Genomic DNA, 26,448 nt, shown 5'->3' on the forward strand with positions numbered 1-26,448 from the left:
CAAGGGTGTCAGAAAAGAAAACCATATATTCTGGTAGATTTGCAAGCATTGATCTCAAAATCAATCTCTCAGGTTCGCTCTTTTATATACGTAGGAATAAATAGATTATATCAGGTGATTGTGATTGACAAAGACTCTGTGCCATAAACAACATGCAATAAAATACTTTGGCAATTCATTATTCAAATCAATGTAACAGCTGCAACCCCGGCCCCCAATCCTGCGAGGAGCGCCCTATCTTCACTTCTCACTCCAGCTTCTCCACCAGTACCTTGTGCAAGACTAGTGGTAGCTGAGATGGAGTTCGAAGTCTAGGCTGTAGTACTTCTTGAGGTAGTCGAAGTGGAATTTTGGGTAGAGCTTTCACTCGAAGCCCCTGTATTATTTATGGCTTTGTCTCCGAATGAAACATCGAATGAGTTTCCCATCAATACCTTCAAATTTGCGCTTTTGACTACATTTGCAGCATTAAAACTCCCTCGAGTTTTTCCCGCCATTTGAAGGGAAACTAGACTCATGTTCATATCTGTAGTATTAAATAGCAGTTGAGTATACCTATGAGTAGTCGGCGCAATATTTGGAGGATTTGGCTGTAGATATGTAGCGAAGGCGGATGTGTTCTTTACGTTGATCAGTTCGTAAATCTTTTGACCTCCAATAGTCGTCGTGATATTTGATGAAGTAAGATCGGCTTGCATCCAGTGGAGGAATTGTGATGTATCACCCCCAGTTGTTGCGGGTGGGATATCGGGATCTACCATCATTACTGCGTAGGTACCGCTCATTTTTATGGTTGTACCAAGAACAGGAGCACTGGCTGTGTCTGAATAATTGTTAGCATGCAGTCGCGATGCAACTTAGGGAAAGAATCTTACCAGCTCGTAACATTTGGATTCCATTTGTTGCAAGCTTAGAGCCATATGCAACAGTAAGATCATTAGTTGAAGATGGTTCAAACCCAGGCGGCGTGAAAGCTGATGCCCCGCCGGCGAGCGCAAGAGTGAGTACGTGAATTACACAGAACATCTTGCAGCTAATTCTACGTGTCAGGTCGAGTTCAAAGTAACGTCAATTAGATAACTATTAAGATTTCAAGAAAATGACTGAGTTCATATAGATGGATCGAAAGGATAAAATGTTCTTGGAAGTATCACATTGTCACATCACCGCAAAATTGTACATTTCAAACTGCCAAGATTCGAGATGACGACTCAATTGTAAAACGACACACCAAGATCGTTCCAAAACACCATGCGTAACAAACCAATACTGATCGGATATCTTAGCATTTCATAGGATAGATCAGAATTGTCTGAAACTACTTACCTCAGATAATCCCATAAACAATCAGATTGAGCCTTCGAGAGATCGAGGGGTAATATCCGAAAAATCATGACATGGAATGTTTCAAGTACCGGTACCTGCAAATTCCAAGGTCCCTTTGAAGTCCCAGAATAGAAGCTTTCCGTATGGAGTTATACTAAAATCGATAACATAAAGGGGGCAGCAAATGTTTGACCCCGATCTCATAGCGCTATGCTGGTGGCAACTCCTATCGGCTTTAGTGTCTATACGTAGGAGAAAAACCAGGCCGGAATTGATAACTGACAAAGCCCTTCAACAATCCAACTGTTCCATTCCAATGCCGAGAGTGAAATATTTTAAACAACTTTATAAATAAAATTATTCAATGATTTATTTAATGTTATTAACTTTTACAATTTTATTATCGGTTGGTTTATTATAGAATTTATTGGAATGATTGATTTTGGCTTCTTTTTTCTCCTACGTAAAGAGTGTATTATTTGACGGGTTTCGTCACGTGTCACGACATTAATGATCATCTCAAGAGCAATTTTAGTCCGAGCCCTCACATTGTCATCTTAAATCACACAGTCACCTATATTGCGAAGCAAGGAGATTTTATTATTTTTTATTACTAAAGTTTTAAAAATCTTCAAGGCAGATCGTGATCCTTGGAGCTTGAACACCGTTCTTTCCAAGTTGACAGGCTTTGTTAAACATTCCGTTGAGAACCTCCAAGCTTTGCCTTCTACCCAGCTCAGTACAGAACAGATTATCTTCGGTAGATATGACAGATTTACTCGGGTACGTCATTACTTCCCGGGTTTGACTGAAACATTCATAGCTCCTGTAACAGAAATGCTGTCTGCCGCGCGAATGGTTGTTCAAAGAAGCGATGTCCCTGGCACTCAGGTGTGCCGCACGAATTACTAGAGTCTGCATGTATCGAAATTGAGAAAGCTGAAAGCCAAAAACTGGTAGACACAAAAGGATCGCATTCTTGAAGACGCTAGGGGAAAGTATCGATAGCTCATCAATTCTCGGATGATAATATATACCAAAACTTGGTCGGAAGTGTTCTCCGGAAGAACAAGGTTCGTGAGATATCTGCAATCGTACTCCTCCCGAGCACGGATAGTAGCAGTAGTATTCTCTTGAATGATATAATTTCGCTTCACTTCTGTCCGACTTTCCCTATTAATCAAAAGTTGAATTGGGCTTGATGTTATGACACGATTTTTGCAAAAAATCAATAACCCCTTCTATCGTTTTGCGGTACTCATCAACCACAATCGTTCTTCCAAAAAGGACATGTGCCATATCTTGACTCTGAGTTCCACGGGAAGTTTTGAGAATAAGGTAAATATTTTGAGCGGGAGACTGCCTTTATGATTTCGCATTTGAACATGTCGATATAGTCTCCGGTTTCTCTCTGACGCTGGCACCCTTCTGGAGACCGCATTATCCATGGCTCGGATTCTGAGCCTCATCCGAAGATCCCCAGGTAGTGTAATCTTGTTATGGTGGTTTTCGAGACAAGTCGACTTCTTTGATATCATGAGATTGTCGTTCGTGGGATCCAACGGGAAGAAGATTCTGTCATCAATCTTCAGATTCGAAAACAACTTTATCAACAATTGATATTCTTAGTCTACCATTTGCGCCGCACCACTTTCCACGAAGTCCAAAGTCTGTGCTGTATGGAATTGAAATGTTACCACAAGTCTAGTCTTCGATTTGTTCTGTTCGGATATTGTTAGTTGTAAAAATTATGAGACATAGGTAAGGTGACTGAATTTGAGCAAAGCTTTAAAGGCACCTTACTGTGATAGAAGCACTAATTCCGAGTAATGAGCTCATCTCTAAGGCTTTCATATTAGGAACGCCATCAGTGGCGGCTGAAATTTTGAAAATATTGGAAAGATTCGTTTTCTCCTAAACAAAAACTTGGTTAAAGGTGATCATCGACAGAGTTAGGAATGACTTACCATCTTTTGTCCAGAAAAGGGCATGAATTTTTTACTCCGCTATTACTACGAGAGAGAGACAAGAACCCTACGATCTTGAAACTCAGGACTTTCAAGTTTTCCTATAACATTAGATATGTGAACACAAGGGACCGTTTCCAAAGACGTTACGAGCTGCGCTTGAAATTTGGAATTTTCACCATAATATATTATCATTAACTTCACGAACTGGGGAGTGAGGCTCTAGTGTTCCGTAGCCTTTTTGAGAACATTAACGAGGCTACCTCAATCACGCTGGATCCTAGTGCTTGATTCAAATTTCAAAAATTCACTGTATGAAGTATTCTCCCAATCACCAATATCTTCTTGTTCATTGTCATGGTCAATTGACGAGCAGATACATAATAGTGTACTGGCATCGAGATACGCCTAACATTTTGAAATGTGACACCTTGGTTGGGAAGGCTTTCGTGTCTCACTTTGGGTTTCCGATGTGTTCTAGTAATGGACAGAGATGAGTCGATTTGTCTACGTGTCAAAAGACCCATACTCACTCAACGAAAGCGCTATGTTGATTATGATTCCACCATATTCCATTATCTCTCATTTCATCACAACATATGCCTATCCATCCCCAGGCTTTCCATCATACCTTGGCGTCTACACCCTTCTCGAATACGTGTGGTAGTCATAGTTCAAGACCAATCACCCTAATGATTTTCGGATCAAAATATGCCGTCAACTCTGAGCGCAAGTTCGAGCGAGAATTCGATGTTTTTTGATTCTTATTGTGGAATATTCGAATTGTTCCACTTCTTCTCAGAAATCTTCATCGCCGTTCTGCTCCCTAGATTTCGCATTGCCACTTTTCTTCTTCAATATCTGCATTGCGGCCCTCCCACCACATTAAAGTTGCGGCTCTCCAATTTCTGTATTGCTAATAGCACATTCTGGACCTCCCAGGATTTCATGCAGGCTACCGTTCGTTGCCTTGCAGTCAATATGGATATTGCTAATAGCATATTCTAGATCACCCCGGATGTTATACGGACTACTATTCGTGTCCATGCAATTGATACCGAAATTTCCAATTGCATGCTTGCAATCGCGCAGGATTCTATACAGGCTGCTATCCAGGACCTTGCAGTCGGTTTTGATATTTGCAAGGGGTATTCTAGATCTCCCAGATTTTTACGCAGACTGCTATATATGGCCCACCAGGGGACGAATGTTTCGAGTGCTGAACACGGGGAGAGTTCCAGAGAAGCAGTCCGTTTAGTACTGGAGTAAGGATGATCGTAGGGGGTTGTTGGAGGACCAATTTATTGAGTGCCGCACAAAAGGGAAATGGGAGGACGTACCGCAGAAACAGTTACTTTAGGGCCACGAAAAGGATAGAGAAGACGTGCGGAGGAGCCAATGCCTTCAACGCAACACGGAAAATAAGGTAGGTGTATCGAGTAGCCTATGCGTTGAGTGCAATACATGAAGAGATTCAAAAACAGAAAAGGACTGTATACCGAGCAGTACAATTAGGGGTGATTTGAGATTCAAAAGGATACGAACCAAGCTCCGCATCTAGGGAGGATAGCATGAGCATACTCAAGTAGCAATTCTTGGCACGCTATCTACGTGAAGGATTAGATTGGAAGTCGGAGAGAGGTAACGAGTGGATTTTTCGAATGCCGCAGATGATGGAAATCGAGAATACAAAGGAAGTTTGTATAGAGAAGTGCAATTAGGTGATAGTGGAGATACAAAGTTATACGAGCCGAGCGAGGGAATAAGGGGCATACTCAAAGACCGAAAGGTGGTGTACCACTTATAGGGATGGTTAAAAAAGCAGATTAAAGGACCCATAAACAGTGTTCTTATTAGTATTGCTCGTATTCTGTATTTTAGTTTGTATAGTGGTGCATATCAATTGTTTTGAAGATATTCATATAAATGATATCTATTCATATATCACTAAAGATATTCGATATTGCTTTAATATTGAATATTATTAAAAAGATATGGAAATACGGGAATTCGATCTGGAATGTTCATTTTTGTATTAAAATGGATTAGAAATTTATAAATATTTATTAGAATCCCTATTCCTGATTTATTTTGGTACAAAAATGAACATTCCAGATCGAATTCCTGTATTTTCATATCTTTCTAATAATATTTAATATTTTGAATATTAATATAAGTAATATAATTACTTTTTATATATCTAAATTCTTATATTAGAAGCTTGATGTATGCTACCGTTGTATTACCGTATACTAGTACGAACACTGCCCATGGATTATTCACAGAATACGAACAGGCTTGGAGAGACATATCGAGAAGCCTATTAATCGACCTCTGAAGATAGATTCTAATTGATCTGCCACCGCATATGAAGAGGGTCAGAAGGGCAGGCCAGGAAACCGATTAATCGGTCACCCCATGTGGAACGAATGATAAAAGTAGGCCAAGAGACTGATTGATGGGCTACCACACATTGAGGAGATCAGTGTTCTTACTATTATTGCTTGTATTCTGTATATTGGTCCGTATAGTGATATATATCAATGTTTTCGAAATTATTTATGTAGATAATATCGATTTATATATCACTAAAGATATTCAATATAAAAATAATGTTGAATGTTATTAGAAAAATATAAGAATATAGGACTTCGATTTGAAATATCTCTGTTTTATCTGAAATAGATTAGTAATTTATCAATATCTTTTGGATATCTATTCCCAGATCTATTTCAGAATGAAGAGAGATATTCCGGATCGAATTCCTGTATTCCTATTATCATAGTACAGGTAAATACTTATACTGTACCATAAGGATAGAAGAGCTATAGAAGAGAAAGGCCCTACTTATAAGAAGTAGAACACACTAGTGATCAATACTTGAGACACGAAGGCAACTATAAAGCATGTAATTGGCTCCGTGACATCCATATCTTTCTAATAATATTTAATATGTTTAATAGTGATAACCCCGAATATCATTATTTCATATATTAATACCTCAAATATTAGATTTATAACTAAAATAATCTCATCTAATATTTTGTAATACTTATCAATCTTTCAGTCTGATATAAAACCTTCTAGGAATTAACAAAAAAAAAAAAAAAAGATACAATTATTAATTAAAGATTAAAAAATTCAACAAGATAATTTATTTTGAATTATCTCAAAAACTGAAATCAAAATTCAATTTAGTAGTTTTCTAGTTAGTTTTACTATATTGATTAAGCTTTAATATTAATCCTCTTATTATTGAAATATTATTATATTAGATTTTAATTTTAATTTTGAAGATAATTCTAAAAAAACTATATAATTGAATTTTTTAAATTCTAATTAATAATTATATTTTTTTTTCTATTTTATTAATTCCTGAAAGATTATATATTAGATTCGAAATTTACTAGTCTACAAATCTAGTAACAATATAACGAAAGAATAATATTTCGTTTTATTATATATTAATTAAGATATCAATATATGGAATAATAACATTCGGGGTTTTTATTGTATATTTAATATTAATAGAAATGATATAATCCCTCTATATATACGAGATATTATATTAAAGAGTTAATACACACCACTATTATACTACCGTATACTAGTACAAACACTAGAGGAGATCGGAGATGTAAAGGTATTGAGGTGAGTGCTGCATGTGAAGGAAATCGAAGAAACATGTCAAGCAAACAAATCGTCAAGCGTCGGACATATAGAAGTGGTTTGAAAAACACCTTGGACATACCGATGAACCACAAGTGCGAAGCTAAGTAAGAAAACCTTTGCTCATAATTAAAGACCTTCATTTCGAATGTCACTGTGAAAATCCATAATAAGCCTGTTAAATCACTTATTAATATCTTACTAATTAAGAAATATCTTGATGACTAATATATTTGTAATATGATTCTATATTATAAAATTATATTATCAGATAGTTATATACTAGTATCTCTTATCAAATTGATTTAGAATAGAATAGAATCAAATGGAAATATATAGAAGATTATTGTTAAATTGATTAAATTTGATTGGTTATACTTTCTTTTTATTATATAAAATGATTCCATAAGATTCGATTTAAATCAATCTTATTTATAAGCATGAAATATATAAGAATTCATTATAGACTATATAAACCTAGGATTCTTTAAAGAAAACCAAGAAAAATAAGCAAATTAAATTCAATTCAATTCATCCCTATAATTTGACTTCAGTTCTACTATTATATCATATATTCGATTTATCCCTAAGCTAAATCTGACTAAGTCTTCCACTAAATATTATAATAATATTATTTTATTATAATATAAAATCTTACCTCCAAAAGTCACTAATACTCGGTGTTTGATACATTGAAATTGACTTCGAAGCTATTCACCGAGATGAACCAGACAAACTTAGGACTCGTCTGCACATAGCGAACAATTCAAGGATATATGCCCGCCGAGTAGAGTGGAACGAACGTACCGGGAAATGACACATTTGACGCAAGGTGGCTAGGTTATATATGCCAAATGTCAGGGGAGCGCATATAGACCACATTTATTACAATAAGTAATCCCGATTTGGCTGTGAATAAAAAAACTCAATGTCCAACGAGGTACATAAGAGGTATCAAACAGAACGATAAACTCCATAGTGAGCGGCGCGGAAATTAAATATACAAAAAGTTACACTAATTACAGCGAAGCAAAAACAGAGTACCTCGATCATGTTTGACAGGAAGAAGCAGTATGAAAAAGAAGAGCAGATCGATCGATCCTTTAATCCAACGAGATGAAACCCCTCAAGATCAACAAACTATGTTGATTGTGAGCCTAATTGAAATCAGTGGTCACCCTGTAGTGGCAGAATCCGTGGTTAACGAAGTGATCCTTTCGTAATTACCATAAATTCTATAATATCTTCATTATATATTAAATAAATCGTTTTTAAAATATTAATATAATTAATCTAATTATTATATATAACAAAAGTTTTTTATTTTAAAAATACTTTATTATTTTCAATAAAATTTATTACCCCTTTTTATATTCAAATTCAAATATTATTATTTTTTATTATATCTGAAATATATATTTATATATAAATCGATTATTACATTTTGAACCATATATTTATATAAAAATTTGAAAATATATAAATTAAGATCTTATATAAATCACAAGATTACAAATAAAAAACACATAAAAATAGTACTATAAATTCTATAACCAACTCATCCCTATTTCTCCTTATTCCTTTTTATCTCTAAGATTATAATACCTTTATCATCAAGTTTCTAGATTATATATCTACTCAATTTCTTTTCTATATTCCAATATAATTACTTTTTCTTTGTTTAATATCTAAAATTATTAGAGCATCCTTTTGAATCTCTTTATTCTTTTGAATCAAACTTCTATCTTAACTATTTCAATCAAATATTCTAAATAGAGAAAGCTTCAATATATTATAGCTCTCTTCTATTATATTATAATAATAAAAGCATATTATTCTTTAATCTCTTTCCACCCTTTTTAAACACAAATTATTATATCCCTTTTATATACATTTCCCTCCATTTTCAAAAAACTCTTTATCAATACTATCTTATTCACTAATACTCTCTTATTCATTAATATTATCCTATCCATTAATACTAAATTATCCACCAATACTCTCTTATTCATTAATACTTTCTTATCTCTCAATATCTAATAGATCCTTGATTTCTAGACTACTCCCCTCAAAATTATAAATAAATTGAGATTATAATAACAAAGTTCTTAATAAAATTGATATCACTTTTATTAGACTTAATATTATATTTAATTCTTAAATATTTATATTATTAGTATTAAAAAGAAATAACAACTTTGTTTTAGTAGAATATATAACATTTCTCCAAATATCTTAATATTGTTGATCTTTGAAATCAAATATTAAATCTTTATTCTATTTAAATACTCCTATAAAACATTAGATTAAATAAAATCTAATTTTTTTTAATACAAAACTTATTTTTTAAGAAACTTATAAAACCTTAATTTCAATATCTTCTTTTTTTAATATTATAAATCTCTTTTTATTACTTTATTTATTCTATATAATAATAATATAAATAATATTCATAAGCTATAAATTCTTGAAGTTATTCAAATTAGGAAATTTATTTAAAACATCGTTTCGAATATATTATTGAAAAATAAATAATAATACTTTCTAATTATAGGAATCGTTTTATTTTTGTATACACTTCAATTGATTTTATATATAAATCCAAAAGTATATAAATATATTAGAATTATAGCTATCTTTAAAATACTAAGTTAAACATTCTTTTACTATATCAAAAATCACCTTGAAATCCATTATTATTTTTTTTCTATATCCAGATATTATTATATTCGATATTAAAGTAATAGGTAATTTATTAATAATAGTTATATAAATCAAAGGACTTCGCTACTCAAATTAACTTTTTCGAATTAAAGTTTGAAATAAAATTCTATTATACTTTATTGAGATAATAGAAAATTGTAGTATATTAAATATAACTTTATTTAATAATCTTTAAATGAATTAATAATATAAATAATATTAAATTATTATTTAAAGAGATATCTAATATTTTTAAATATATTTAGGATTATTATTATTTCATATTTATATTCTAATATTTATTCTAATTTTATTAATATTTTTTTAATAACACTTTTACTTATATTTAATATTCCCAATTTACAAAAATAAACAAATGAAAATAAGTAAAAACAAATAAAAACAAGTAAAAACAAATTTAAAAAAAATCAGTTTTTGTATTCTTAGAAATCTTCTTATATTATAATAAGATTAATATTATTAATTCCTATAGCTTTTTTTAATATTCATTATAATAACTTAGTGTCCCTTCTTATAATAATAGTTTATTTTATATATCATATTATATTCTATAAAACTATATATTTTAATATATATTTATATAAAAGGAATAAAGACCTATTATCAAAACAAATAATTAATATTATCTCTATAGCTTTTTATAATATCTTAATTACTAAGAATTGAAATTAAAGATCTATTCTAATTATTTGAGCTATTTATTATATAAGCTTTATAAATATTGCTTAGAATATAAGATTTATTTAAATATTAGTATAAAACTTAATTTTTTTTAATAAAAACTTTATATAAAATTAATTTGATAATTTGATATCTAAATTTGATAAACAATTTCTATTCACTCAGATTACAAACTCTCTTTCCATTAAATAAAACCCTTCTTAATTTATATTTGAAAATGAGTATTTTAAACTTTTTAATACTTTTCTTAATTTTAGGCTTTCTATTAATAATAGATTTTCTTATTTTAGTATTTTTGATTATTTTGCTATTATATTAGTTCCTTATATTATTTATACAATTTTCAGATTCAATAAAAGGAGAAAATAAAGTAGAAAAGTTTTAATCAAATAAAGTAAAAAAGTTTTAATAAGATAAAATAAGAGATTACTTTTGAAAACATTTTAAAAAGTAAAAAAGAAAAGAATCTAGTTTATAAATCAAAGTATTCTAAAGTCCTTATAAAGCTTTTTGATTTACTATATTCTCTAATCACTTAGTAATCTTTATTCTTTTTAGTTTAATAAATTTCTATAAATATTATCTTTATATTAATATTACAAAATCCCTTACATTATTCAAAAAGATTAAAATATTTTATATATAATTTTGAGTTTTTTAATAAATAAAAATATTAATAATATTATTATAATAAAATAAGGAATTATATATATTAAAGAAAGTAATTATAATTATAATCTTTTTATTATAATATCGTTTTAAATCAGAAAAAAAAAGCGTTTATATAAAGAATTCCAAAATTCTATTTATAAAACAAATAAAGCAAATATAATTATATAACTCAGTATATTATTTATACTCTCTTTGCTTTTTAATATTAATTAAAATTAATACCTATAACTAATCACTATTTCTCAAGCCTTTTTATAATAAAAACTTATTCTTTCTTTTAGTTTAATTTATATTTCAAATATTAATTCAATTAAATCAAAACAATTGAAAAATACTTATATTTCCTATTTAAGATTATATCTTTTAAAAGATTAAAGATATTATAATAATCAAAAAATATTAATAATAAAGTTTTTAATAAATATTACAAAAATATAAATAAATATTTATTCAATTCTTATTCTATTTATAAGCAAAAAAGACAATAGAATTTTTCTTCTAATGTATATACAGTATATAAAGCCAAAGAGAATACAAGAGTTAAAGTTATTTATTATATTAATAAATTAAAAAAATCTTTATTATATCAAAACACAAATGAAAATAATCGAAAAATATTGAAAAAGAAAAAGAAGAGAGAAATTCTTGATTTAATAAAAGTGGAAAAATAGATATTAAATTGTAATATTCACTAATTTATTTACTAACTTTTAATAGTTTTAAATCTAATTTAGAAACGAATAAGCTTATTCTAAATAAAACTGATTTATTTAATCCTTTGATTGAAATTAGTAGTAATATTAATTCGCAGTCTGAAATAAGTAAGTAGAAGGAAGATAATAATCTTTTTGATTTTGAGATTATTAATAATAATAATAGGAATAAACTTAATAATAATAGCTGTCTAAATAAGAAAAAAGAAAAGGAAGAGATAAATAAAGAGAAAAAAAAAAAGAAGATAATAAAATGGAAATGAATATTAATGATTTCGATAAAAAGAAAATAAAATAATTAAAAAAAGAAATAGAATTTGAGATTTCTAATAAATAAAAAGAGTATATTGATAATGGTATTTGGGGGAGGTTAAGTGAGATAAATTATCTCTTTATAGGTTTTTAAGCTTTAACAATCTAAATTAATAGTAAAATAGATTATAATATAAATTCATAATCTTTTATATTAAAAGAATTATTAAAGCAAAGTATATTATAAATTGAAAGTTATTTTATAGACTTTAATCTTTAATATATTATTATTAGGTTATAACTAAATAGTTTATTAAAGAGCAAAATCAAATATTAATAATAATTTTTGCTTTTAGGCTTAACAATCTTTTTTATTTACACTTTTTACTTGTATTTTTTATTTACATTTTTTACTTACGTTTTTTATTTATGTTTTTTTATTTATTGAACAAATGTTTTGGAATCCTTATTAATATACTTAAATATCTTAAGAAATTATTACATTAATTATTTGATTGCTTATAAAAAGCTATTTAGCAGAATCTCTTTATATAGACTCTAGAAAAGTTAAATCAATTAATAAATCAGCCAAGTTCTAATCATCTTTCCTTTCCTGGCCTATATAAATGGTAGATCTATTTGTGAAAAGAGTACAAATATAGCGCAAAACGATATAGGTTCTAGTAATTAAAGCAAACTATAATTCAGAGAAGTAAGAATGCATGGAATTTACTTTTTTTCCTAAAGAAAGGTGAGAATTCTAAAGAGTATATTAAGCTTCTATACATTTTTTCAAAGTATAATATAAAGAAGCCAAACAATTATTTTTATTTATAATTTTCAAAATAAAAGGGATATACAGTAATAATAGTAATAATAATAATAATAACAATAATATTATTATTAATTATAATATAGATTCGAAAATTATCTATGTAGGCATTATTATAGTAAAGTATAACTTTTAAGAATTATCAAAAAATATATCAATAAAGAATATCATATTAATATATAAGTAAATGAAAATAATCAAAATATTTATTTCTCTAAATTAAAGAAAATATATAATTATTAAAAATATTTAGCTAGTAAATTAGTTGATTGAGCTATTTTTTATAGATATAATCAAAAGGAGTAGTCTTTTAGTATTTATATTATTAATAGTAATAATCAATATTCAAAAAAGATATCTAGTTTTAATATAAATAATAAAAAAGACAATAATATTATTTAAGAATATACAAAAAACGAAATTAGAAGAATACTAAATGAAATCCAAGTAATAAAGAACTTTTTAAATAAAAAGAAAAAGGAAGATACAAGAGAACAATAAATTGAACTTGATACAGATCTAGAGTTTATAATTTGAGAGCTAAATTATATATAATATAATTTAAATAAAAGCCTAAATAATAATAATATAAATAATAATAATGAATCTAATAGTAGTAATAAATCAAATCAAATAGACTAAAGTAATCTAAATATTTCTATTCTATTTAATAATAAACTAACCTTTAATAAATACCAAAATACTAATTAATTAAATTATACTCGAAACACAAATTATACATATTAAATAATAAAAGATAATTGAATTTATTACAAAATATAGGGATTATATTACTAACACCTTTAATTTTCTTTTAAATATTTGAAGAAAGAATATATAATTTTGAAACAAAATGAGTTTATAATCTGAATAGATTAATTACTATATTAAAAGCTATATAGCCTATACTAAAAATAAGAATACAAATAATTTCTGTAATTATAAGTTATATAGAAAACTCAAATAGTATAAAAAAACAAATAAGAAAAAAGAAAAACATTTAAGAAAGTAATATTTCTTTTTTCCTTTAAAGGGGAAATTAAATAAACAATTCAGATTTTCTAAGATTGAATATTTAATAACTTATAGAGCTAGTTTTAATAGAATCAAAAATCGAAATAGAAATAAAGAGTAGGGGAATATTTTTGATAGCAATTTATATCAGAATTATTATAAGAAAAAGCTTAGTTTATTTCAGAAATAAGATATCCCTATATTCTATCTTTATAGATTAATATTAATTAGAAGTATAATAGAAGATATAGCTTTAGTACTATTATAAGATAATACCTAAATAACCAAAATCAATAATTATTATATATATCCTGTTATTCTATTTAATCTCAATCTTTCTTTAAACAAGCAAATAAAAAAGTAGAACTTTTTATTGTTTTATTTAATATTAGGATTAAGAAAGATTAATGATTTAGATTCTTTTTTATAATTTATAATAAATAAAATACTAATTTTAGATAAAAGTATTTATAATTTAAATAAATATAATAATTCTAAATATCAGCTATATAACTCCTTTATAAAAAAGCCATTTATATTATACGCATAAATTATTATTATATCTAGGGATAGTTTTGGGAAAACTAAGGCTATAGAATTAAAGGAGTTTAGTAATACATATCGCTTATATCATTATTATATAATCTATAGTATTCATAAATCTAATAATAATTCTTATTACATTCCATATATTGTAATTTAATTATAAAATAGGGATCTAAAACTAAAAAATAATGTTCGATTTCAATTAAAAAAATAAAAAAAAATACAAATAGATAAGATAATAAAAGATAAATATTAAGGGTTTATATATAATTCTATATTACTCAAACTCAAATTAATTTATTTTATAAAAAGTACTAGGATTAATATAATACATTATATTTTATAAAATATAATATAAAATCTTTATTTTCTATAGGGAGATAGATAGTTTAATTTAAATAATAAGAAATTCTATAAGAAAAAGGTTAAAGAATTAAAAAAGAAGTAGAAATAATAAGAAAATAAGGTATTATTATTAATATTAAGAGAAGAAAATCCTTTATTATATAAAATAAGGAATATAATTATATTATAGGTATTAGATTCAAAAAATATTAAATATAATTTAAAAGATTAAAGGGAGAATGAATTAAATAAGAAAGTGTTTTTGATACTATATATTATATTAGAAAAAGAATAATATTAATTAAATATTATTCAAGAAAAAACAAGATATATAATTCCCTTACAACTTGAATAAAATACTAGATATATAAATAAATATTGAAAGAAATATAAAACTACAGAATAAAAGGAATTCCTAATATAAAATGGAATTATTCTTTTAGTAAATCTATCAGAATTTGAATTCTATTTGGAGAACTTTATTTTACTAAGAGATATATATATTTTATATTATAAAAGATTAATATCAAAGGAAGATATAAATAATCTCAAATAGAAATCAAGGGAATTTATATAAATATTTTAAGAGTTATATTATTAAAATAAAAAAGATTATATAAAAGTATGTAAAATCAATTAGTATTTTTTGTTTTATTTGGGTATAAAAATCCAATCTCTCGAATTTTTATTTATATATAAATAGAAAAATTCTAATATAGAATAGTAATGTAAATTAGAGATTTAGATCTAGAATAAATATTTTGAATATAACTAATAAAAAGATATATTAATATTTATAAAAATATAATGATTAATATAATCGATATAGATAAGGCTCTATTAAATCAATTAATATAAATAAAACATATAAATCATTTACTAGAATCCAAGAGTCATTATAAACAGAAAAAAAGCTATCTAAAGCAAAACCTAGAATTCCTAATAATATTTAGGGCATCTCTTAATATAAACCTAAGTTGTATACAACTTAATCTAATTAAACAGTATTTTAAAGGAAAAGATTTAAAATAATAGTTAATTAATAAAGATTCTATAAAATTCTTCAAAAAAACGAGGATTGATATTAATATAATAATAAAAACAAAAATTAGGTAAGGTATTTCGATAAAGAATTGTAATGATTCGTATATATAGTGGTATTTAAAAGAAGAAACTAAAAAGCAATATAAAAAGATACAAATTATTATATAAAACTATAATTAGAAAGAGATTACAATAATATAAAAGTTTCGCTCTATACGAAAATATAGGAAATAGGACTTTTTAATAGTTAATGAATTTGCTAATAAAAGATTTAATAAATTAAAAACTATAAAATTGAAAGAAATAAGAAATATTATTAGAAGAATAAAAGTAATAAAGAATTATGAAAATTATTAGAATAGGTTTATAATATTGATTTTATAGAATAAACTTTATTTTGATTAGAAAATAGAAAATACCTTATATTATAATAATATTACTTTTATATTTGTTTATAATTGGATTCCAAAACAATCAACTTTATAACTATATTTTCATTTTTTCCATCAAAATTCAATAATAAACGGGTTGCAAAAAGAACCAATTTGATTTGTTAGTAATAAAGAGCTTTATTTATTATTAATAAATATATATATCAATATTATAATATACGAAATAGAAATTTGTATGGGAGTTTATATTGAATTTCTTTTTGTCCGGAATATTAACTTTGCCACCACAAGGTCATCCAGCAGATATTCTATGGGTTTATAAAACGGTAGGAAGTATTAATATCGTCCATGACTTATTTATTACGAGTCAAATTTTATAAGTATCTGTATGATATCTTGCTAGGTGATGTTCTGTACTGAAAAAGTCTTGATAATTCGTTTGCTAATCTATCTTGTTACATAGATACCGTTTCATAACGTTGATACGAAGTAATCCGAAAAGATAATCGATGTTCAAAAGCTCCGGCATCAATAAAAACAAGAGGTAGAGGGGGGGAGATAGCGGAGAGAATCGAGAAAACTTCAGGTTTGAGATGCTTGGGAGCAGTCAAGATTGATTTATTGTTTTCACGAACTTTTATAGATTATGAGAAAAATTTTCGACTCCCAAAACTACGCATTCTTCGACCGGCAAGTAATGAAATTTTATTCGGAAACCTAAACTATATATGGAAAGATCGACCAGCATTAAATGGAGGTAGCTTGCACATTCGCTTATGCTCAGGGGGTTTATAATGAGACAGGATAAGGCGAGAGGGTAGGGAAGGTAAGTGTTTCCAGGGGATCAACATATAACGTAGCGGGTTGATTCAAAGATATGCACCAAGTCTAGAAGAGTAAGTAAAATCAATTCGGGCATCAGTTCCGGAGTGTTTGGACAAGTCTTGCAGCCTAGACGCCGCAGTTGGTCAGCAGGATGGTAAATGTTATTTGCAAGACCTAAGATCTGCGTGTATCAAACACGGTAACTGGAAGATAAAACCAAAGAATTGAAAGTCGAGAAGCGGCAAATGAGAGAAAGAAAAGAGAAAAAAAGTTAGATTTGAGTAGGAGAGAGGGGCAGGAGCTTCATACGAGCTGAGGAATAATCGTCGATTGGTGACCACCGAGGGACATTTGGGGAGATAAAGTAAGGTAGATAACGGTAGCTCAGCGCCAAAATATCCAATTCCCAAATAGATCTGAAGACTAATATCACCTATCCCATTGCTTTGCTTCGACAGAATGGATTTGAGACAATCCGATTCGGATATATAACCTATGAGCTCGAGGGTTAACACATAAACTCAGAATCTACCATATAAATTCAGGTTTAACTCATAGCTGTAGTCTATCATTCATTTTTATCCATTACATTAATCATACATAAAATTTGAAACCTAAGCATCGATATGCTTCTCATTAACTAAGACATATCTGTATCTTGCTTTACCATCTTCCATATCAACGATAGCTTGGTTAGCATCCTTCATTGGAACATTGTTGTTCCATGTCTTAACACCCTTCTCAGCGAAAAGTGCCAACATATCCTTAATCTCATGTGGTGGACCAATGAGCGAAGCACCGATGGAAAGCTTCTTGAGGATGAGGGAGAACACTAATTTGTGTTAATGGTTATTCTTTGAGTCTAAAGAACAATGACTTACTGTTGAATCCAGGAATGGTATCTTCAGGAGCACCGACTTGGATGAATTTACCCTGAAATCTGAGAAGGGTAAGATAGCTTTGAAGTGGGAGTTTTGGTGAGGAAACAGTGCTGACGATAAGGTCGAGAGAGTTTCCATATTTTGTGGCCCAATCTGGTTCTTCATCGGTAGCTATACATTCATGAGTCAGTAAATATTTCCACTGAAACGAGTAAAGTCAAGATACTTACCGATAAACCTAGTAGCACCCATCTTGAATGCATCTTCCTTCTTGGCCGAGGTTCTAGAGATCGCTGTGATTTCATCACAACCTAAAGCTTTTGCACTCATGATACCGAAATGTCCAAGACCACCAATTCCAACAATTCCAACCTTCTTTCCTGGTCCAGCACCATTTTGAGCAAGTGGTGAGAAAGCTGTGATACCACCACAAAGCATAGGAGCCGCAATATCAGATGGGATTGAATCTGGGATCTTAATTACGAAATCACCACTTCCACGCCAGTAATCAGCATAGCCTCCGTAAGATTTGCTTCCGTCAGCCCATTTGCTGTTATAGGTACCAGTCATGTGAGCGCAGTATTGTTGTTGACTGAGGTAGATTAGTATTATCCGTCAATATGATGAATAGAAGACCTACCCATCAGCACAAGCTTCACAATCACCCTTTTGGTTCATACAAGAACCACTTTGAGCACCAACACCAACACGATCTCCAAGCTTAATATCCTTAACCTTGGATCCAACTCTAACGGCCTTTCCAACAATCTCGTGGCCGACGCAAACTGGGTAATCAGATGCACCCCATCCGGATCTCAAAGTGTGCATATCAGAACCGCAAATACCACAGTGAGTGATTTTAATATCGACATCTGTCTCTTCGAAAGGCTTAGGTTCAAACTCTTGCCAAACCATCTTGCCATTGGCGGCTTCGGAGTCGAGACCCATCCATCCCTGGAACTTGTAATCGGTAGACATTTTGAGGGGGATTTCAGTTTTTAATACTTCGAAATTGATTGTAAATTTTTGATCTTGAATGAAAATAAGATTTGAAAGACACAGTTTGGACCATGGATTTTATATCTACTTCTTTCGTTGTGAAAATGTAATCGTTTGCCTCCATACTCGGAATTACAAATCTAGGTGGAGTCATGATAGTAGATAGATAAGGAAAGATTGGGTCTTGATTCGGAAATGTTGAAGTCTTAAGAATTGCGCTTGAGCCGTCAATAATGGTCAAGGATATGGGATGAAAAGTTTGATGTTGGAAAAAGATAGAATTGGCTGGAACGATGGTGATGATCTAAATTTTTAATTAAGGAATTCGTTTCGATATAGTCGGCACTTCAGGGGGAGGATGAAACCGTTCACACTTGTCATTCTCATCAAACATTAGAGCAAATGTGCAATAAACTCGCTCTTTTCCATGGATATTGCGGATATTGAAGATTCTCTCCCCACTTCGGTCAAGCTCTGTTCTTCGAGGTCTAAAGCTGCTTTCCTCTATTAGATGCGTCTATTTACGCTTACTTACTGAGGTGTTAAAAATCCGTATTAAAACGGTCCCAAGAGGGGTCAAAATAAGAAGCCGCTCTATGCTTTACTACAATGTCTCAATATGAGCTCCATTGAAACTAGGATCTAGATTTTTGGATATTGACCATGTACTTTGTAAAGCCGATGGTTTCGCTTTGTCTTGAATATTTTTATGGAAAAATATTTTCGGCCGATGATGTATCATGCATCATGCTCCGTACATCCATTGTGTATGATGTATGATGAATGCATTTAACAAGGAATATAGGTGGGCACAGGTCTCTACACTCCATATGTATGGCTCGTAATTGTGTTTAGACCGTTAAAGCTTTCTTAGACCCGCTTGCCCCTGTTAGTCTCTTAAACCCGATCCGCTAACCTTAGTGCCTCCGATCCGACTGACCCCTGAAAAGTTTCTACTTCAGAAAAATCATGTAATCGACAACTCGACAGCAACATATGATGTAGAATGGACGGGGTAAGATCTCTAGTTGGTCAATATCCCCCGTTATTAGGGTTTTCCACGTATGAATGAAAGATGTGGAGGATCTCTGGAGTTTACGGGGTTTATATTCCCAAAATCCGGTAATCTCATGGGCCGGATAAGATCATTCAATAAGACCCGATAATTGATATCGGTTACCTAGATGCTTTCCCGTCGGCAATTGACTCCATAGTTACATTTGTGGGTTGACAACATGACAACACCTTGGAAGCATGACTATGCTTTTGTGAGGGAAGGGTTGAATTACTATCAGTTGTCTATTGACGTTGCATACCGAACAAATCTACTGCTCTCTCGTACATCAAAGCCCTTAGTTCTCATCGAGAACAATCTGACTGACTACTAGGATCTACTACTCATAAAGCTCATTTTGAACGTCGCATGTACATCGCTTGTGGTGTTGCAAAGGGGGTCGTCTAATATATCCCAATTCTACTGAACATTTTCCAACTTGATCTTCTTATTGGGATCGGGAAAACAACAAAAAGCCAGGACTTACTACCTGATTATTAACGTTAAGATTTGATTCAACTGGATCAGGGAAGTGACGTCAGTCTTCGCGACTACTTAAAATTCAAAGGACTAAATGGCGACCTCTGGATTGACCCATTACCATCGATGTCGGATGTTGCATAGATGATCTCTAGGAAGGCCCATGGAATCAAATGCCCTTGATGCGAGATTGTTTTCAAAATGCGAGATCCGAGGTCTGGAAAATTACTGGACACATTCTAAATCAGCTCTTATCTAGATGTTTCATTGCGAAGATATCACTGTCTCTCAATGATAACAACAAGGAATGTGCCTGGAGAGTCTCTGTCATACTTGAATTATACAAAACTAATGATGAAAATTTGTATTCAAGGCACACACATCTATCTATGGAGTATTCTACTCAAACGAAAACCCAAAACCTAAAATCTGTCCGGCATGTATCACTCCATCCCTTTCAATGCAATCGTCATAAACGCCATAGCTATGAAATGCACAATGATACACATATTTACATCATGTGTAATAAGATTGAGAAATGTGTGGAGAACCCCATCTCAAGTCCATCTGCTCATCTTGTCGACCGTGTTTGAAATTGATAACAATAATAGTAATCTCAGTTAGTAATTCATACATCTCTAATTTCCACTGGTGCTGGCGTTGTCGCCGACGGTATTTGCTGGCACCATCGTGTATTTATTTGCTCTGGCCATCATCTTCGGGAAGTAATTCACAATCAGTTGCTCACTTTTTTGATATGGTTGTTAGCTTTCGTCCATTCAAGGACAAAGGGGCAATACTCACGTATAGAAGCTATGATCGGAATTATGTGGTCCAACCAAATTATGCGCCAATTCATGAGCAAGTACTATCCACCAATAAGCGCCCGCATCTACTTTTTCCTCTCCGTTCTTAGAATCCAGTTTCTTGAGATGTAATTGTTGAAAAAATCTAAAGTTACAAAAGATACTTCCTTGACTATTGAAAGCAATAGTATTTCCGTGATCATCGTAGAAAATATGGATGGCTTTTCTAGGCAAATTGTAGATATCTGCGGCTTCATGAAGTAAGGCTGCGAAGCTGTTTAGGGGTGAGACATTTGCAGCGAGAAAATCGGTAAGATTGGGACTGTCAGGGTTTTGCCTATCATTGGATATAAAGATGCGAGTGCCGTTAGAAGCATCCGCAAAGTAGGAGAGGTTTTGACCGGAAGTTGTATCACAATATTCAGCTTGTTCCTTGACCTGATTGGTAGATGGAGGAGAAAAGAGGTCGGAGGAATCATGAGCTCGAGATGATTGAATGGCATTGAGCAGATTTTGTTTGATGGCGCCGTTGGAAGTAACACTCTCTGTTTGAGGTTTCTGGCCTGCAGTCTCGGAGTAAGGGGGTGGTGGAGCATCTCCGGGCAATGGTGTTGTTGGTGATTTTACTGGTTCGTCATTACTGCTGTCAAGACCGAAGCGTCGCGAAAGATTTGAAAATAATCCACGACTCTTTTCTTTCTTGGCCTGAGGTGGTGATGGAGAATCGGAACCAAATGCACCGGGCATAGCAACATGAGAATTTCGACGATTTTCGTCTCGTGCAGAAGCCACAGCCTCTTGTTTTTGATCTTCTCGCCACTGGTTCTCCTGCTCCCGAATTTGCTCCTGTTCCGTTTCGAGTTGTCTCTTTCTTTCTTCTTCGGCAATTCGTGCTTCAGCTGCCTTAGCTCTAAGAATTCTCTCCACATTGTAACCTCGAGAACGTAATTGCTGCAAGGATAAAGTGAGGAAAGATTCGAACGTAAGATATGACTGTTGTTGTGGGCGAGCTAATAAGTGCTTGCACATAGCCAAACTAATTTGATATGTATCATATGCATTAGTCACCAGTAGTTGTAATCCTTTGTGTCGCTCGTGAACACAAGCAGCAGTCCTTTTTTCTGTATTCGACAGATTGTGGCCTTTCAAAGATCGTCTGACTTGTATACCACTGACGACTTGTACCGTCAAGTTCTTCTCCAGCCATCGACTATCGCGTTTCACATTCTCACGTGGTGATTCATGCAAGAACAGTTTCGACCTCTCAAGGATATGCTTACGGAGTTTGACAGAATCTCCTTGATATGGAACAGCCTGACCAACACGGAGGTCTTCTTGTACAATGTTACTAAGATTGGTAGATCCAAGTGCGAGATAAAACTCTTCCAACGTATCCTCTAGAGGAGCGCAGACCAGATTTTCTTTGAAGAGACGGTAGCTGTTATAATCATCAACAACAACAATCTTATTAGGTTGCTCCAAATGCCACTGTTTGAGGGGGGCATCCTCGGTTTCTTCCACATCAAGATCCTGCTGGTCTATAAGACTGGTCGTATTTGATATTTCCTTGGCAGCTGAGATTTCCTTGGATCCGAGAAGAAACTTGGAAACTCTCATCTGCCTGAATAGAGCCGTATCTCTTCTTAGCATGGGCAAATCAATTGCAAGAGACCTCAGAAGATTCAAGTACTTTTCGGGACTTTGCATAATTCCAAGAAGACGAGCAGGCTCTTGGCAAACCAGAGCAGCAAGTTCTAACTTGGTAGGTTCATTCTTAGACCCACACTTGAGAAGAAACGTATTGGCCTCAGTACCAAAGTCAACAAAGTCGAAGATATTGCTATATTCCGAAGAACTTCCCAGATAACATTGTCGAGGTGTAAGATACTTGATCTTATTGGAAGATTGTGGCTTTTCGTTGGAAAGTCCGCTCGTGTTTTCTCGATTGTCTGGTATAGGAACAATAGGAGAATCACTCAATTTGGCACAACTATTTAGACCAACCTCGCCAAGTCTACTCGAAAAATATCCAAAAAGTGTAATAGCTTCACGACGAGATTTTGGAGGACTTTTAATAAGTCGATTGACGCATTCTGTAATTGGGGGATCAACAGAAACACCAAATTTGTTAGCATGTATACGAAGATCTTGTCGCAATATTTCGAAACCAAGAACGGAGCTCTTCTCATTCGTGAAGCATTCAAAAGGTGCAACTCTACGTTTTTCATCGCCTTCGATTGGAAGAATTGCTTTCGTGGTGGTATTGACATCAAAGCTCGCGTAGCCATTCATGTGATGGTTTGCGATAAAGTAAACCATAGCTTTGTCTCGAAGGATAAAATCAGTCGATGACATTAGATCAATAAGTTCAGAAACAGAAGGGAAAGATCTCAACCCAAGCATAGACAAGAAACGGCCTTCATTGCTGCTGGATCGATAACTGAAAAGAGGCCCAGGCCACTGAAGTATTGGCAGTCCCAAGTCCCTGAGTGCGTCTTTAGGCTCAAAGAGTTCACGAACTTTGTACATCCGGGCCGTACCTTGGGACGATTCCTGACCAGGCGGGCCTGCCTCGGCAGGGCAGATTTGTGATTCTTTCAGTCTCTTAAGATCTTCTAATGGAATATCTTCCTTTACCGAGGCTAAATACTTGATCAAGTCCATGTGGCGACTGTTCTTGGATACCTCACCTTCTTTAGCTTGTATAGGAGGTGCAAGAAGTCGGCTGAAGATTGTCTCCAGATCTACTGTTTTTCGTACTCCAATAGCTGCAAGAAACTTCTCTTTAACACCTGGACAATTCGTGAGGGTGGGCAAATCTTCAAAAAGCTTTACACTTTCGAAAAAAGCCTCGCCGGGTTTTCTCATGCCACACTTCGTTGGAATCACTGTCAAGGTTGATAGTAGTGATGTGACAGTCGCTTTGGAATTGGCCCCCATTCCTTCCCACGACTTTGAGATGATATGAAGAACCTTGGCCGCAAATTGTGGTGCCGTAGTTATGTTTTGTTCAGGTCCATTTCTATCTCTCGATTCTATTAAATAACGCAACCACGGCACGATCTCGAGAGGCTCCCATCCCAGGGCCTGAAGTTCGTTCGGTTGACATTCTCGAGTGAACTCAAAAGGGATTGTCGTTGGAGGAACCGGAGCTTCAGGTGGTATTCTATTAACATTAAGATAACTCGTGACACTGCCTAGTGCAATGATTCCACCCTGGTTTTTATCATCCCCTAAAGTGGCAACAGCAACGTCGAATAAAGAGTGAATAGTCTGCGCATCGATCTTTCCAAGGATAGCCTTGTGACCTGCCCACTTTATAAACTGGATAAGTTGTTCCTTGGTAAGAGCCTTTGCTTCAAGCTCTTGCTTAACATCGCCAATTGTGATTTCAGTGATAAGCTCAAAGTCTTTAAGCTTCTTCACGAATTCGGATTCGAGAAGTGCGTCTGGAACGACAGGGATCCCCTCCACGAATCCACTCAAATCTTCTGTGGCCAACCGAACCTTTGTCGTTGGAAGAACACTCCTAGTACTATAAACTTCGATCGATGCCTTCTGATACGCTGTCCAAAACGCTTCTTCGATAACTTGGGAAACTTGAGAACTTGGGGTAGAATCTCCGAAGGTAAAAGTTTTTAATATGTGTGCAGCTTCTGGCAAAAACTGCTCAATTTCGCGCTTCGTCACTTTATTTCCATTTCCATTCGATTGAGTCGCACGTTTGATCTTGTCAGCGAGATCAGACATTTCATTTGCAAATGCTAATCTTGCCATGATACCAGCAACTCGAAGCATTTCCAGATTCCAGGTTCGAACATATCGAGCATTCAAATCAATAGATTCACGCTCTACGGTCGGAATAACAGATGGCGCAGATAGATGCATACCTGCACCAGTTGTTTGATGAGTCGGGAAACCGATGAAAACCCGACCACCAGGTTTCTTCCCCGGAAGAACAGATGCAAAAACGTCAACATTTTTTGAAACTAGATTATCATGTGCAGATGCTTCGGTTTCATCATAAGAAGATGTTAGAATAGCCAATTTGGTTGTCTTGGGGGGTGGTTTCTTAGTCGCTCGTTCCAGCTCCGCTGCGAAACTTGGCTGAATGTAAGTTTTGATCATTGCCGTAGTCACACGTAAAAATACATTGGTTGTTGTCAGAGCTGTCAGATCTTCAAGTAGCACTTCTTGCATGGCCTTTTCCTCTTGCAAGGCTTTTGCTTTTTGTTGGGCCTGGCTATTATTCGAGGTAAGTCTAGAAAAGAAGGAACGGAGAGAGGGTACATCGTTGGAACTCCCGTAGCTATTATCGTAAGAGGGTTTAGATGTGGATGGTTTGGCAGGTTTCCATCCCACAACATTCATAAAGGTAGCATCCATTTGTACACTTTCTCTCTCAAGCTTTTGAACTTTCATGAGACCTTCTTTAGACCTTGTCGTAACATCCCTCGCGATAGGGACATCATAACTTGGTGCTGATTTCTTCTTCAAAGATATAATCTTAAAATTATCGACATATAACTCGATATTTTGTAAAGCCACGAATGTCAGACTTGTTGCTAAGAATTGGGCTATAGAAAGTAAGTTAGGCATTGGCGTCGTGTTGTTCCGGTAGTCGAGGACGAAGCTTGTATTGGGATTCGCTTCACTAGGAGGTAATTGTATCTTCTTGGTAAATAACGAGTTGCCTTTCCAGTAAAATGCCATAGCCTGATCTCCCGAGCTGACAAAAGGGTCTTCACAATCGGCGAAGACACTATAGAAGCCTACACCGAAAGCTCCAATCTTCGTTTCATCTGGATTTCCCTCAGCTATCCTCTTCAACCTCGACCAATCATTGACTCCGAATGCCTGCCCGTTGTTGGTGGCTAATAGTCTCTTCAGTGTGTGATTGAGAAGGACATGTTTCAGTATCTCTGATTGATTTGTGGTATTCGGGGTTGGGACTTGAAAAGAGGGTGATGTCTCGAACTTGATTGTAACTGTCGTCGCTTGCGCATCTGCAGCATTCTGGATTAGTTCTCGTAGAGTTGTCCATTCCCCAGAATATCTGGCTAGAACTTTATCTATCAAAGCTCTCGTATTAACCGTTACGGCCTCCTCATCATCACCATCGTTCAGCGCAGCTGCTCGTAATTTTGTAAAGTCCATGACGATAATGAATGCTGTTGATCTCGCAGAGTGTCGATTTGCCTCCCCTCGACAGCTCGATAAATTTGG

General features: G+C 32.5%; 4 protein-coding genes across 4 annotated transcripts; all 4 read right to left on the minus strand.

Annotated features, from left to right (window-relative positions):
- Positions 1 to 311: 311 nt before the first annotated feature.
- Positions 312 to 1,026, minus strand: Bfra_007569 (putative phosphatidylethanolamine-binding protein pebp protein; the record flags this gene model as incomplete). Its single annotated transcript, XM_037337940.1, has 2 exons — positions 312 to 823; positions 876 to 1,026. The coding sequence occupies 2 exons, from the start codon at positions 1,024 to 1,026 to the stop codon at positions 312 to 314; spliced, it is 663 nt and encodes a 220-aa protein (XP_037190003.1).
- Positions 1,027 to 1,947: 921 nt separating this feature from the next.
- Bfra_007570 (uncharacterized protein) lies at positions 1,948 to 3,317 on the minus strand (the record flags this gene model as incomplete). Its single annotated transcript, XM_037337941.1, has 6 exons — positions 1,948 to 2,499; positions 2,563 to 2,685; positions 2,712 to 2,930; positions 2,961 to 3,047; positions 3,130 to 3,240; positions 3,294 to 3,317. The coding sequence occupies 6 exons, from the start codon at positions 3,315 to 3,317 to the stop codon at positions 1,948 to 1,950; spliced, it is 1,116 nt and encodes a 371-aa protein (XP_037190004.1).
- Positions 3,318 to 17,616: 14,299 nt separating this feature from the next.
- On the minus strand, positions 17,617 to 18,861 carry Bfra_007571 (putative zinc-binding alcohol protein; the record flags this gene model as incomplete). Its single annotated transcript, XM_037337942.1, has 4 exons — positions 17,617 to 17,834; positions 17,884 to 18,054; positions 18,114 to 18,475; positions 18,524 to 18,861. The coding sequence occupies 4 exons, from the start codon at positions 18,859 to 18,861 to the stop codon at positions 17,617 to 17,619; spliced, it is 1,089 nt and encodes a 362-aa protein (XP_037190005.1).
- Positions 18,862 to 21,054: 2,193 nt separating this feature from the next.
- Bfra_007572 (putative neutral zinc metallopeptidase protein) lies at positions 21,055 to 26,379 on the minus strand (the record flags this gene model as incomplete). The annotated part of the gene is made up of 2 exons (XM_037337943.1): positions 21,055 to 21,163; positions 21,221 to 26,379. The coding sequence occupies 2 exons, from the start codon at positions 26,377 to 26,379 to the stop codon at positions 21,055 to 21,057; spliced, it is 5,268 nt and encodes a 1,755-aa protein (XP_037190006.1).
- Positions 26,380 to 26,448: the final 69 nt, after the last annotated feature.

This window comes from Botrytis fragariae (assembly GCF_013461495.1).
Source record: "Botrytis fragariae strain BVB16 chromosome Unknown tig00000112, whole genome shotgun sequence".
NCBI classification, from domain to species: domain Eukaryota; kingdom Fungi; phylum Ascomycota; class Leotiomycetes; order Helotiales; family Sclerotiniaceae; genus Botrytis; species Botrytis fragariae.